At 47.6% G+C, this 14,242-nt stretch overlaps 1 protein-coding gene across 1 annotated transcript in view; it reads left to right on the top strand.

Moving 5' to 3' along the window:
• Positions 1 to 14,242, top strand: part of Dlgap1 (DLG associated protein 1) — a 300,841-nt gene that overhangs the window by 157,580 nt on the left and 129,019 nt on the right. Inside the window, exon 4 of the mRNA XM_012515706.2 lies at positions 3,655 to 3,895. Coding sequence (XP_012371160.1) covers positions 3,655 to 3,895 — 241 coding nt within the window. The remainder of the gene's footprint in view (positions 1 to 3,654; positions 3,896 to 14,242) is intronic.

Here is a 14,242-nt window from a genome sequence, read left to right as displayed (position 1 = left end):
AAATTAATTTATGTCTTATTTCAAGTATAAATCTTAAGTATCTTCACCTGGAACTACAAACTAGAATATTTTACTCAGTGACATACTGGATTTCATCTTTTATCCTTTTTTTTTTTTTCTTGATACTATGGATTGAGCCCAGGACCTTCACAATGAGCTATAGCCTCAGCCTTTTTTATTTTGAGACAGGTCTTGCTAAGCTACTCAAGATGGTCTTAAATTCAAGACGCTCCTGCCTCAGCCTTCCAGAGTGCTGGGATTTTCGACATGCACCGCCATACCTGGCTGTTTTATAGAAGTAGTGGAACTAGGCAGTTTTGTGCTCAGTAGCAAAAAGCAGCAGCTTAGCTGCAACTTTTGACTTAGTAGCACCTTTCACTGTGGGGTGTGTGTGTGTGTGTGTGTGTGTGTGTGTGTGTAAAAATGAGACCCAGATGTGTACACAGCTAGCTAGTGACAGAACCAAAAGATCCTGGTATTGTCTGATTATTTAACTACTCCATGACACCTGGCATTGGTGGAAATATGGTTGCTATCAAGAAAGCCAGAAAAGACTACAAAATTCATGTCAAAGAAAAACTCAAGATCCAGCCCGAGGGACGCTCACTGGGCAAGAGTGGAGCAGGTGAGGTCACAGGAACAGCAAAGACGGCCCCTGCACTAGTCACCTCTCCATGCCTGTGGCAGGCATCTGAGATAAGTCATCTTGCAGGAAACAGGCTTATTTCGGCCCACAGCCTGGGAAGTTGTAGTCCCTGGGCACAGTCTGTCGCCTTGGAGGCTGGGGTGAGGCACAATCATGGCCAGGACGGCGGGGCCGGAAGCTGCTCCCTCCTGGGGGCCAGGAATGGAAGAAGAGAACGGGGATGGAGTCCCAACAGCTCCTTGAAGGCCGCATCCCCAGATGACCTACCTCACTTCCATCCTGTAGGCCCCCAACTTCTAATAATGATTCTACCGCCTCTCAGCAGGGTAGGGAGATAACTTTGGAGGACAATTCCCAAACTATGGCAACTAGAAAAAAAAAATTTTAATCTATAATATACTTCGATCTTTTTTGTTTGAGTTCTTTATTATTTTATTTGGTTTCCTATATTTTTTGTTGTTTCGCAATACTGGGAACTTAACTCAGTTAAGTTCACACTAAGATACACCTCAACCCTATTTATTTATTTATTTATTTATTTTTACGCCACTAACTTATCCAGGTGGGTTCAACCTTCTAATCCTCCCCCCAGAGTGCTGGGATCACAGGCATTCACCATCATGCCCAGAATTTTGATCTTTTTAAAAATTAGCTCATCACCTCTGAAAGACAAAAGGGAACACATTATTATCTCAAAGGAAGAGGAAGACGTCGAGTATTTTTCTCTCCACCTCCATATGAGCTAAGCCATTAAGTAGCAAGACACTATGACAGGAAGCATTTCTGTATTAAAATTCTCCGACTGGGACTTATAACCACAATGATAGGATTAGAACTCTGCCATTCCACAGCGCTGATGAATTATGGGTCTAGGCAGTGAGCATGACATGGTCCCCAGGGACACAAAAAGAGAGACACTTCAGACTCCATGTGCCCTTTGATGAAAAGCACAGGCCTGCTGGTGGCTAAAAGTCAGTCACCTCACATCCTTCAACAGAAAAATTGTAATCAAAAGAGATGCATAGGGCCGGGGAGATAGCTCGGCAGTCTAAGCACCTGCCTTGCAAGCACAAGGACCTGGGTTTGATCCCTGGTACCACATGCTGTGCCAGCCCCATGCCATAGGCATGGTGACGCAAGCCTGTCATCCCAGCACTGGGGAGGCTGAGACAGGAGGATCACTATAAGTTGGAGCTGCGTAGAAAGACCCTGTACCAAATAAGTAAATAAATAAATCTAAAAAACTAATAATACGTTCTGATTGTACCAAGAATAACAAAGTACACTTAAAGCTTTCCATTACTGTGACAGTTAGATAAGCCATTTAGATAGATGGATGATGGATAGGCAAACATACAAATATGCTTAACCTAGTCAATTATGTAAAAAAGCAAACAAGTTGTAGAATTATATGTACTCTATAATTAAAGTTATATTTAAAAAATTAATTGGGGGCCGGCCAGATAGCTCCGTGGATTAAAGCACCTGCGCAGTAACTGGGGTTAAATCCCCAGTAGGCCCTGCCAGCCCCGCCCCCAGGGCATGCTGAGGCAACGATTGAGACTGGGCATGGTGGCGCAAGCCTGTAATCCCAGCACTTGGGGGCAGATCACTACGAGTCAGATCTATGTAGTGAGACCCTGTAGACCCTGCACTAAATACATTATTTTTAAAAAATTAATTGGGAGCACATCAACTCTCTGGTAAGACAGGCATCCAAGTTTAGTGGTTGTCACCTTGACAGGATACTTACTATTTCTTTCTGATATTGAATATGCCATTCATAAAAGAAATGCCAAGAAAATTATTTAGAGAAAGAGAGAGAAGGGGAACTACCCACTCGGGCCCCCCTCCTGTCCCTCTCTTGGACAGGAGCTTTCTTTCTCTCAATAAATATATTCTGCTCATAAAAAAAAGAAAGAGAGAGAGAGGGGGGCATAATATAGTTGGCTTTAGGGTTTACTTGGAAGTCACTTCAAACTTACAGGAGTCACAGTATCCTACAAAGACTTCTGTCTCCCACAGACCCAGACTCCGGTCATTGTTAAATACAAACAGACCACACTGGCCCCCTGCTTCTTTCCTTCATTCCACATAACAGTCATGGAAACACAGCCCTTGACTGTAAATGTGACTATGTATTTCCCCAAAAGACAAAAGATTTTGGCAAAGATGTAAATATAGAGTCGGAGATATAGCTCAGCAACACAAACACCTGATTCTAAGAAAGAAAGAAAAAAGGAAGGGAACACCATCTATAAAAACAAGAGACAGGGCTGGTGAGATGGCTCAGTGGTCTAAAGCACCTACTTAGAACAAGCTTAGCAAAGCACAGGGACCGCGGTTCAATCCCCCAGCCCCACATGCCGGCCAGCCCCGCCCCCTGGTGGGCTGAGCTGGCCACATACACACACACACACACACACACACACACACACACATAAATAAAATAAATAAATTTAAAAAAAAAAAAAAACAAGAGACAGCCCCATTTCAAAGATCTTTTTAGATGTACTTCCAAACAATCTGACCACTATGCCGGCTCTTTATAAAGAAGAGCAGTCCCTGTGATGGGTAGAGAATCTTGATTGTGTTCTTCAAGGCTGTGACAAGCTGGGTTTCGTCTGGTTTTGTACAGGAATGTAACACCGTTTGCATATATTGCTCCTAATGGGGCCTTAGACAACCCTGAAACAATCTGACCCAATCCCCATTTGAAAACACTTGCTCCTAAGATGTTTGTGTGGCTGAGTTTCGCTGGAAGACGCGAGCCCTGCCCAGGGGCCCAGGAAACTCCCAATTCCCAGCGTTGCCAGAACCAAGGAGGGCCGGCCTGGGGCTGCGCGGCTGAGTGCTCGCCTGGCATGCAGGAGGTCCGGGGTTGGAAACCACGCCTCTTGAAGGGGAAAAAAAAAAAAAAAGAACAAAGTAAGCAGGGAATAAACAAAGCCCTAGCTGGCAGCAGGTGCACGTGGCAGGGCCCTGACCTGGGTGTCGTCCGCCCGCAGGTGAGCGAGATGGAGGTGAACGGGCAGTTCGAGTCCGTGTGCGAGTCGGTGTTCAGCGAGCTGGAGTCGCAGGCGGTGGAGGCGCTGGACCTGCCGGTGCCCGGCTGCTTCCGCATGCGGAGCCACAGCTACGTGCGCGCCATCGAGAAGGGCTGCTCGCAGGACGACGAGTGCGTGTCGCTGCGCTCCGCCTCGCCGCCGCGCACGGCCACCACAGTGCGCACCATCCAGAGCAGCACCGGTGAGTGCAGCCACCGACGACGGGCGGGCCCGGGGGGACAGGCTGCCCTGAGGTCCCCAAGCAGGCCCTGACCGGGGCGGTGGCCCTGCGTCTGGGGCACCCCGGAGTCAGACGGGCTTTCTTTACCCAACACTACCCAGAGCATGGTCTGAACCCCTGAAACACCGTGAGACACCAAGGACTGCAGGCCGGGTGAGCCCCGCTGGACAGCTTAGGAGCTCCCTTCCTTCGCAACAGAAAGCAGAGTTATTGCATCAGTCTAAAACCTCCTGTCATAACACGTGACAGCGCCTTTCCCCGCTAAATTATTTCTAGGTTTTTGTCGTGCAACTATAGTCTTTTCTGTAGGTTTTTAAGTACAAAGGCACAGAAAGGTAAAAGTAGTTTCCGTGCCCCGGGGGCTGCACACTAATAAAGCCTCCGTGTGACTAGGGAGGCACAACAGGGTTCAAGGAGAAAACCCCTCCGTCCTAAGAGAGCTCACACTTGCGAGAGAATTCAGGCTAAGGGTGATCCCACCCGAAGATCTCCAAACCTAGAGGAAAGATAAATCAGAATGAACAAATGAGAGCGTCCCGGGCCAGACCCCTGTAGTTCTAGGTACCGCAGACGGCAGTAACTGTCGTTCAGCCTGGATTGAGCTTTGTCAGGCTGGAGGGCTAAATCCTCGCGCTGGACTCGAAAATCCCACGAACTAGAGACCTGGAGCTGACGGCGGGTGCCTCAAGCACGAGAGGCTGGGCGGAGGGAGCGCTTGCTGGGCACTGCGAGCTGCGGCGGTCCCCAGGTGGCTCCGCAGAGTGCAGGCCACCATCGCCTGCCTGCACTTCCGCAGCCCCCAGACGGCGGTTCCGCTGTTGCTTAGGAGGAAACGCCCACAATGACCACAGGCGAGCGCGATGAGTTCAGTGACACGGAGGAAAGCCGTGTGGTGAGACTGCCAACCATGGGCGCGTGCGTTCGTGTGTTTGCCTCCATGCCATGACTGTAGCTTTCAAGGTCTGCTGTGAGCCGATGCGTGTCACCGTGTCCTTCTGTGTCCCCAGCTGCCCGTCCTGTGTCCGCTCCTCCTCTCTACAGTGATTTCATGGCCACCGCTGCCAGGGGAAATCGTTCCTTACAGCAAGGGTCCTGGCTCACTCCTTCTCCCTTGGGGAACCAGGCTGGGAATGTGGGATGAAGCTTTGGGTAGGGGGAGTTAAGGAGACTCCAGGTGCCCTGCTCCTCTCTCCAAGGCTCTTGTGGTTTTATCATTAAGAGATAATTTAGGACTGGCTATGGTAGTACACACCTGTAATCCCAGCACTTGGGAGGCCGAGGCAGGAGGATCACCCTGAGTTTGTAGCCACTCTTGGGCTGTGTAGTGAACTCAAGGCCAGCCTGAACTACATACGGAGACTTTGTCTCAAAAACCAAAGTGAAACAGGAGAATTTATTGATACTCCCTGTCTAGGTCTTCAAATACTCTCAGGTCTGACCTTCCCAACCCTTCCTGGGTGCTTTGGGGACTCTGAGTTCCAATTGCTACCAAATATTGGAGTCACGCAGGACTAACTGGATTTCAGATGGAGAGCAAATAGTTTTGTAATATGCTTATACTCCAAATGTGGAGTGGGAACTCACACTACGTAAGTACTGGAGTATGTGTGTGTCTGCAGAAACCCGACAACCCTGTGGAGAGGAAACTGGGGACAGGGGCCGTGAGGCTCATTTTGGATCTGAATTGAACCTGCGGGCCCTCAGCTGGAGACCCCCAGACAGGGAGAAGGGGTGCAAGCCACAATGAGGCGCTTGTTCCCATGCCTTCCGGGCTCCACGCCACGGTCTCTCTGGCTAGGCAGGTCCAGGCTCTGCTGCCCCACCAGGACTGGGAACAGAAAGCTGAAGTCTGGCATGGGTGTGGGGAGTGCCGAAGGCCTTGGCCCAGGGAGCTGCGGGCTTTCCAAATGCTCTGCTGCACGAGCTTTGTGATCACGGAGCACAGAGTTCGGTACCAAGCCATTCCCACAGTCTAAGCGAACCTGTCAGATGTGCAGCCTGCAGCTTTAAACTGTCATGGGTACGTTGGTGGCTTCTCTGCGCCATACATTTTTTTCTTTAAGTGTATCAGCGATAGCACACACTGAGCTCCTCGATCGATCATCCTGAGCTTCCTCACCACCCCCTCTCCTTTCTCTCCACTGTTCTCCATACTGTAATTTTCTTCTTCTATTAGTTTCCTTCTTACATTGAACCAAACACTATTTCCTGTAGAAACACAGAAGCAGCCCTGTCCTCTCGCAGACCTTAATTTTGAGGGCGCCCACTCTCAGGGAGCAGCTCTGCTCCAGCTTCAGCGATTCTCCCCACGGAGCAGGTCAGACGTGCGCGTGGGCTTCTGCGGCCGTGACGGCACTTTCGCCCGCTTTGCTCATAATCCATGGCTGCTCCAGCACATTCTTTTCTCCTAAATCTGAGAAAAGCTCCTCACTCTTGTCAGCTGTTCTCGGCAGATATAACTCCTCCCTCCAACTGTCCACACTCAAGGACTGGCTTTTGTGTCAGCCTGCTTTTGAATTGTGCAAAGTTGCAGTAGAATGTATTTTTTTTTTTAATATGGGATCCCCCTACACAGTTAGGACTCGTGGTAACCCTCCTGTCTCGGCCTCCCCAGCGCTGGGATCACAGGTGTGTGCCACCACACCCAATTTTGTGGCCAGCAAACTCAGGACCTTGCACTTGCCAGGCAGGCACTTTAACCACCAACCTATCCCCCTGCCCAACATTAGGTACTTTGATGCCTGTTTTCTCTGTCCTTGTCCTTTCCTCATAAGAGCAACATGCAATCACAGATGAAAGTCATCAAAAGAGCCTGACACTCCAGAAACATCCATGTGGATGAGCTCAGCTCTGAGAGACCCTGGAGGTCTCACTCTGCTCTTCGGGGATTGGGTGAGCAGAGACGTTTCCACCAATCACAGCAAATTAGAGGCAGAGTGAGAGAGTGGCCCACTGTTAGGCTTACTCTGATTTGTTACAACTTCTCAATCTGTAATCTGTAATCTGTTTCAGTCATCAATCTTTCTCTAACAAAAATTCAACACATTTTAAATAAGCTTCTGTTTTAATAGTTGCACTAGAATTGTACGTGTTGCTGGGGTGTGGTGTGGTAGTTCCTGATGTGTAGACTGCACAGTGGTCACTTTTAGACCCCAAAGTGATTTTTCCAGGTGCTTGGTGTCCTAAACAATAAATTGGGTGAGATGCCCTGAAAAATGAGGACTTACACGTATCGAAGGAGGAGAAGAAATGGGCTCTGCAAGGTGAGCACGCCAATGGAAGGCTCGCAGCAGCCGCCAAGACAGTGAACGGGGCCTTTTGTACCTTTAGCTCCTAGCTTGCTTCTCCTCCCTGCAAATGCAGCTTTTGCGATGGTTGTCCTCCTGGAAACTTGCATGGTCTGACAGCGGATCCAAACCATCCTATCAAAGGCCCTGTGGCCTTCGCACCAGGCACAGATGAAGGCCTGAAGATCACACTTTCTGATGGGTCCAGCCAGCCCCACACACAGGGTGTGTGAACTTGCAAAATCTGCAGCATCCCCCGGAGTCTGTGTTCTGCGCCTGTGTCCTGGGTCTCCAAGACTGACAGGTGACGCCCTCATCCTTGCTAGTTTTACCCCACCCTGGTCTCCGACCTCCAATCCCTCAACTCCAACATGTATCATTTCTTCCTAATGAGACTAGCCACAATCCTGTCCCCTAGCTATTTGGAAATCTCTCAGGCATTGTCCTTTACCTACCAGCACCCTGCTATGTAATAGGATGTCAGAATTTGTTTGTCTCTGAGATATTAAGTGAAATAAGCCAGGCTGAGAAGGACAAACACCACACGACCTCACTCCTATGTGGCCCATGACACAGTTGGCCTCACAGCAGTGGACAGCTGGCCAGTGGTGACCAGAGAAAGAGGGGAGAGGGAGGGGGACCAATAGGTAGAGAGTGTCACAAGGTCTTACGCCGAGTACCATTGGTCAAGATTAGTGCTGCTGCAGAAAAACAGAATGAAAAAGTGAGACAGGCATCTGTGTGGCCATAGGAAACAAGCACCCTGCCCACAGTCCTCTCGATGGTTGAGGTCAAAGGTACCCAAAATAGACCCAGGCTCCAATCTAGAGTACTGGGTTCAGTCTGCCTCTTAGGCAACATGTCAATGCAGTGAGGTACATTTTAGCATGAGTTTAAGAAAGCTTTGCAGGACACTTCCTAGGCTTGGCAGGAGCAGCAGCACCGTGAAGCAGGTGTACCCTGCCCCTGGGTACACTGAGCTGATGGTGGGTAGCAATCCCAGGAGTGCTAATAAGCAGAAATAACGCGTCCAAAGAGGATGGAAACCCAGCAAGATGTAGGCACACACTTGTGAGTGTATAGAAAAGTAGATGTCAGAAGGGACAGAAAATGAATCAGTGATTTCTTAACCCTAATAGATGGGAAGGGTCTGACAATATGGAAGAGGCAGGTTTTTTAAAAAATTAAGTATATATTGTCTTTTATGATTAAAGTAAAAGAATACTCTGTTTAAATAAAAGAAATACTCTTTCACAGACATAGGCAACCCATCATGATATATAATTCCTCATCTTTTATGAAAAGTCCTTTACTTTGAAATTCAAAGTTTTTGAAAGAGCTTTATGTAGCAATAACAATTTTATAAAGCATGACAGGGTCAGCCTGGTGTGATGGCACACTCCTATAATCCCAGCACTCTGGGAAGCTGAGGCGGGAGATTCAAAAGTTCAGATCCAGGCTGAGTAATTTAGTAACTTAGTGAAACCCTGTCTCAAAATTTTAAAACTTTAGAGGGCCAGTAAGACAGCTAATTGGATTAAGCAAGCACAGGGACCAGGGTTCAATCCCCAGCACCACCTGCTGACCCTGCCCCTGGGTACACTGAGCTGGCCACCAAGACCCAGCGTGGTGGCACATGACTGTAATCCCAGCACTGGAGAGGCTAAAAACAGGAGGATCACCATGAGTTGAAGCTGCATAGTGAGACCCTGCACCAAATACATTTTTAAAAATTTTGTTTTAGGGGCTGGAGAGATGGCTCAGTGGTCTAAAGCACCTACTTGGAACAAGCCTGGCAAAGCACAGGGACCGCGGTTCAATCCCCCAGCACCACATGCCAGCCAGCCCTGCCCTCTGGTGGGCTGAGCTGGGGACACACACACACACACACACACACACACACACACACACACACTAAATAAATGTAAAAAAAAAAAAATTTTTTTAAAAAAATTTTGTTTTAATTTTAGGGGCTGGGGATATAGCTCAGTGGCACAGCACCTGCCTGGCAGGTGAAAAGTCCTGAGCTGTATTCCAGGTACAAAAATAAATAAATAGAATAAAATTTTAAATAAAATTGGAGATATCGCTCCCTGGGAAATCCCTGGACCACAGAAGGCAAACAAGCAGCCTCACTTACTACTCTTTTCTTGGAGTTTGGGCTGTAGGTGCTATTATTTTCTAGCTATGGGAATCCCTTGAAAGATGACGGAGTGGAACCAATGCCCTCCAAGCAGCCCTGAGGAAAGAAAATAAGGAAAGACCCAGGAAACAGTGCCGCAGTTGGAGGGTGGGCAGGTCCTCCAGGGTCAGTCCTCCCGATGTGGCTGGGGACTACAGTCACAGCAGAGGAAGTCATCCGAGTTTCAAACAGAAAGAGTGACTTCCTTCTGAATGCAGGCGCAGTCTTCCCCATCCCTAGCCCACATATCCCACGCCCTGGCCTCTCTCACATGGCCACTCAAATCGCGTTCACACATGAAAGCAGCCCACCTTGTGCCCATCTGAGCTCGGAGGTCCCCCCGTGGGGCTGGGCCTTTGCTTCCCATTTTGGTCTCAGCCAGGGACACAGACTGTGCTACCTGCAATCCCCACTGCCCTGCACCACCTCACACACACACACACACACACACACACACACACACACACGCCCTGCCACACATGAACCCAGCCCTGAAGACTTCGAGCAGAACAAGGAAAAGACAGAGATGACCTCAGCAGCACGCATCAGAGGCATTTGGTAATAAAGGAAGGAGAGAAAGAGAAGCAACTGACAAAGCTCTTAAATGCTCCACAAACAAAACAACAACAGATGATTGAATAATCAAGGTGCTTTCTCATCTAAATACCATTGCTGTGCAGAACGAAAGGAGGATCCATGAGTCATTGGTTATGGGTGCGCCGTAGTGTTAACTGAAAGAAGCCATAGCACTGGCTTAAGTATCTGTGGCTGCCATTATACACAAAACCCAGAGAAACCCAGAGTATAAATAAGTGAAAGGGTCAAATAAAAAATAGATAATAGGAAGTAGGGGAACAGATCTTTTAGCTAAAGGAAAAGAACCAAGAGATAAGTAGGAGAGGGAAGAAAGAGGAAGAGAATTTAAAAATCCAGGTATATCGTGTGCCTGCACCAGTTTCCCATGATGAGTGTAATCATTATGTATTACAAACATGTACTGATAAAAATTAAAATTAAAGGATAAAATAATGACAGTAAAGAACAATTTGAATCACAAAATGTGAGCAGTAGAAGAAACTTCTCCAGCACCTAGTCCAAGGATCTGCAAATTATGCAAGCCCATGCCTTATTTATCAATAAAGTTTTATTGGCACGTGTTCAGGCCCATTGGTTTACACACTATGGCCACTCTTGGGGCCTTGGACTAATTACTACACAGAACATGCCTCACAAAGCCGAAAACGTTTGTTACCAGGCCCCTCATAGAAAGTTTGCTGCACCTGCCTGGGCCCCTGAACCCAACATAAAGTAGGAAAGTGAACATGCACCAGGTCAGGAGGAAGAGGAGGAGGGGGGCAGGAAGGGGAGGAGAAGGAGAAAGAGGGGGAGGAGGAGAAGGAGAGGAAGGAGGAGGGGGAGGAGAGGAAGGAGGAAGAGGAAAGGGAAGAGGGGGAGGAGGAAGGGGGAGGAAGACGGGAGGAGGAGGGAGAAGAAGGGGAGGAGGGAGAAGAAGAGAGCTGCATCTCCTTTTGGAGGCAAAGTTGGATGAAAAGCCAAGTCCCCAGCAAACAGCCCTTTGCTCCTTTGGGTCCCTGCTCCACGAATCACTTATTGTGTGATTATACATTTAATTTGAACCTTAATTTCCTTGCGTATAAGAAGAGATAGTGGTGCTGTGTCTCTCCCCTGCCTCACGGACCATTCTGGGAGAATTCATAGCATTCAGGGGACACTCCCTTCCTCCCGAGGGGAACGGGGTTCACGAACAGCTCCTTTGATAAAACAGCACGGGAGGGTGCAGCAGTGCCAGGGGCAGATGCCAGCCCGAAGCCTCGTGAACCTTTGTTCTCATTCAAGACAAAACCAAGTGAAAAATGTTTGGCTGTCACCTGGCCTGGTGCCTGGTCCCTTTGCTAATGACGTTTTTCTTTGAATCACCCCAAGGAGGACTGTAGGCATCCACTTCCCCCACCCAGGGAAACTCAACCTTCTCCCCTTGTAAGCCCATTTGTCCTTCCCTATTTTTATGTCTGAGGAATGTGACGGTGACAAATTTGGAAGACATTTGCTTCTGAATGCACTTTCTTCTCTGGGGTCCTCTGTGCAATCCCTTTAAATACAACAGTGTCATGAAAATGCAAAGGTGCCTCCAGACACCAGGCAAGGCTTAGGGTCTCAAGAGCTGCTTTCAGCAGCCCTGATTGCTTTGAACACAGAATGACCAAGCCTGGAGGGCCATGCCTTGGAAGCTGCCACCAGGCCACCCGGCATGGTGAGGGTAATGAGTGACGGGCAAAAGAGCCCCTGGGGTTTCTGCCACCAGGCTTTAGGGTTGATGGGACGTTCAGGTGGGATAGTTAATAGGGAAGCTGTGCGTGGGCTGCAAATTAGAATGCCACTGCCTCGCTCTGATTTTCAGTCTGTGTGGCTTAGTTTGCTAAGAATGTGCACAGCTAGCCTGGGAGCACCCACTAGCTGGCGAGCAGGCTTCCTAGGCCAGCAAGCTCGGGCCATCCTGGTGACAGGTGTCATGTGTGGGTCATTGTCTTTGCCAGACAGGAAAAAATAAATTAGCACTTAAGGGCTTCACGCAACTTCACCAAGTCCCCCAGCTACTAAGCGACAGAAAAGGTCTGAAGCCATTTCCATAAGTATCCACAGATGTTCTGCAAAGTATGGCACACTCTCAAGCTACGTGCTACGAATCTGCTTCTGGACTCAGAGGCTGGCAGCTTGTTGTTTTTATTCTTCCCTTTCTCAGATGTTCATTAGTAATTTCCAACAGCCCCACTCTTACAAAGAAAACAATTTGGTTGCCTATTATTGGCATACTCTCTTATGTTGTTTTATCTGCGAAATATCTGTTTAAAACCAAATTAAAGGTATAAAGTGTACAAATTTAAATAAATACAATCCAACGGCTGGCCACACACTTGTAATCTCAGTATTTGGAAGATTAAGGCAGGAGAATAAAAGAAAAAGACAATATTTAAAATCTATTTTAAAATGCTCTATGAGTTTAAAATTTCATATCATACTTTGCCACTTAGACATTATGTTGGATTTAAAAGATCAAATATCAGATCCTTTGATCTAGCCATGGTATGGTCAAACAGTACGCAATGGAAAATAGAGCTTTTGCCCACTCATGTGTAAACTTACCAGGTGGCAAATTCTATTTTGTGGCTAACAAAATGGCCAGGAGTTTCTGCCCTTTGGTTTCATTTAAAAAAACATATCCCATATGGACCTAATCCTGATCTTTATGGAGCTGTAGAGCAAAGACAAGAATGAGCTGATTGGAAAGATCAATCAGAAAACGCAGTTAGAACGTCAAGCTCCTTAGGAGTGCCCACTTTTCTAAGGCCTGCCTGGGCATCGTTTTCTAGGGGGAGAAGCTGCAGCTTTTTAAAGCCACAACCGGCTGGCCCGGTCCGTACCGAGCAGGTGGAGAAGCACTGGCAGCAGCGCTGCGAGCTGCAGGGGCGGAGGCGAGACCTGAGCTTTTGTCCGTCTGCCCTGTCGTCCTGCTCTGACCTTCTGTCGCGCTCTCAGGGCAAACATCCTGAGGAGCGCCAGAACTGAGAAAAACGTAGGGCACCATGAGTTTTCTCTCTGAGTATATGAGATATGCTTCTATTTGTGTTAAATGGCAAATCGATGACTAAAGAGCTATTGACATCCTGAACGCTCCCTTTGCTACCTGCCAGTGTCATCCTGGCTTGCAAATTCCGCCATCAATTAAAACTTTTACCTTGTTTTCATCTTTTTCTTCCAATTTTCAGTATTATTGAGAATACTATTTTCAACAAATTCTAGTTTAACTTAACACAAGAAAATATGACTAGTCCAGGTTATCTCTAAAAGTATGACACACTGTCAAAATCTAATTAGTTTTTATCGCTGGAATATTTTTCAGCTTTAAAAATAAATGTACATAATACTAAAATGAGTATGTTGATATAAGCAGTTTGTGCTTCAAGCTGTGCTGAATCTGATGAACACAGAAGCTCATCTTAAATTTCTGAGTAGGTTGAACATCCTGTCTCTTCAAAACAAACCTGGAATTTCTTTTCTATCCAATATTCTTATTCTATCATATGTTTTTCTTCCATAACAAAACTTTAAAAAGAATATTTTTCTCTTTTCTAAATTAGGCCAGAAAATCATAATGAGACTTTAATGTTTGCTCTTACCCTTGTCAGGGAACTTTCTGGCGGCTTTTGACCTTTTCTTTAGGAGCAACTGTGGAGTCCCGGGAATTGTAATGATAGTGCTGAGAGGCCCCAGGTAACTTTAACCCAGTTTCCCCAACCGGGATTTCCTGAGTAATTTTAATACAGTGCCAGAAGTGGAACGACGCCACTAACACAAAGGCCCTGAGTAGCTCCTATTCCGGCACTGTGTGGACTCTGTCACCGCCTGTGGCAGCAAGGAGTCACGCACACGCGGTCAAGGAGCACGAGGTTCAGCTCGCACCCGCCTGGCTTGCTGCCAGCCTGGAGCAGTGTGTTGCAGAGTGGAGCTCGGCCTGACTCGGATATTGTCATGCGCACTCAAAGCTGTCTGTATATAACATTTTGCCTCCCTGAAACATCGTTTTTTCTGCGAAGAGTGGCATAGAGCTGAGTTCACCCTGCAAACACCTGCGTTTTGCTGGCTCCTATTATTCTAACCCTTGCTTCTGTCGCCCCCCTGCGGTCATGATGAAGAACTACTTCACTGTCACAGAGATGAACTCAGGGTCCACATTTTGCCAGACTTCAAAGTTGGATAATTATACTTTAAAATATATATATAGGGCTGGAGAGATGGCTCAGTGGTCTAAAGCACCTACTT

The sequence above is a fragment of the Octodon degus genome, unplaced genomic scaffold (genome assembly GCF_000260255.1).
Source record: "Octodon degus isolate 3935 unplaced genomic scaffold, OctDeg1.0 scaffold00075, whole genome shotgun sequence".
NCBI lineage: Eukaryota > Metazoa > Chordata > Mammalia > Rodentia > Octodontidae > Octodon > Octodon degus.
The sequence above is the reverse complement of the archived record's forward strand: the minus strand, read 5'-3'. Positions and strand labels throughout refer to the sequence as shown.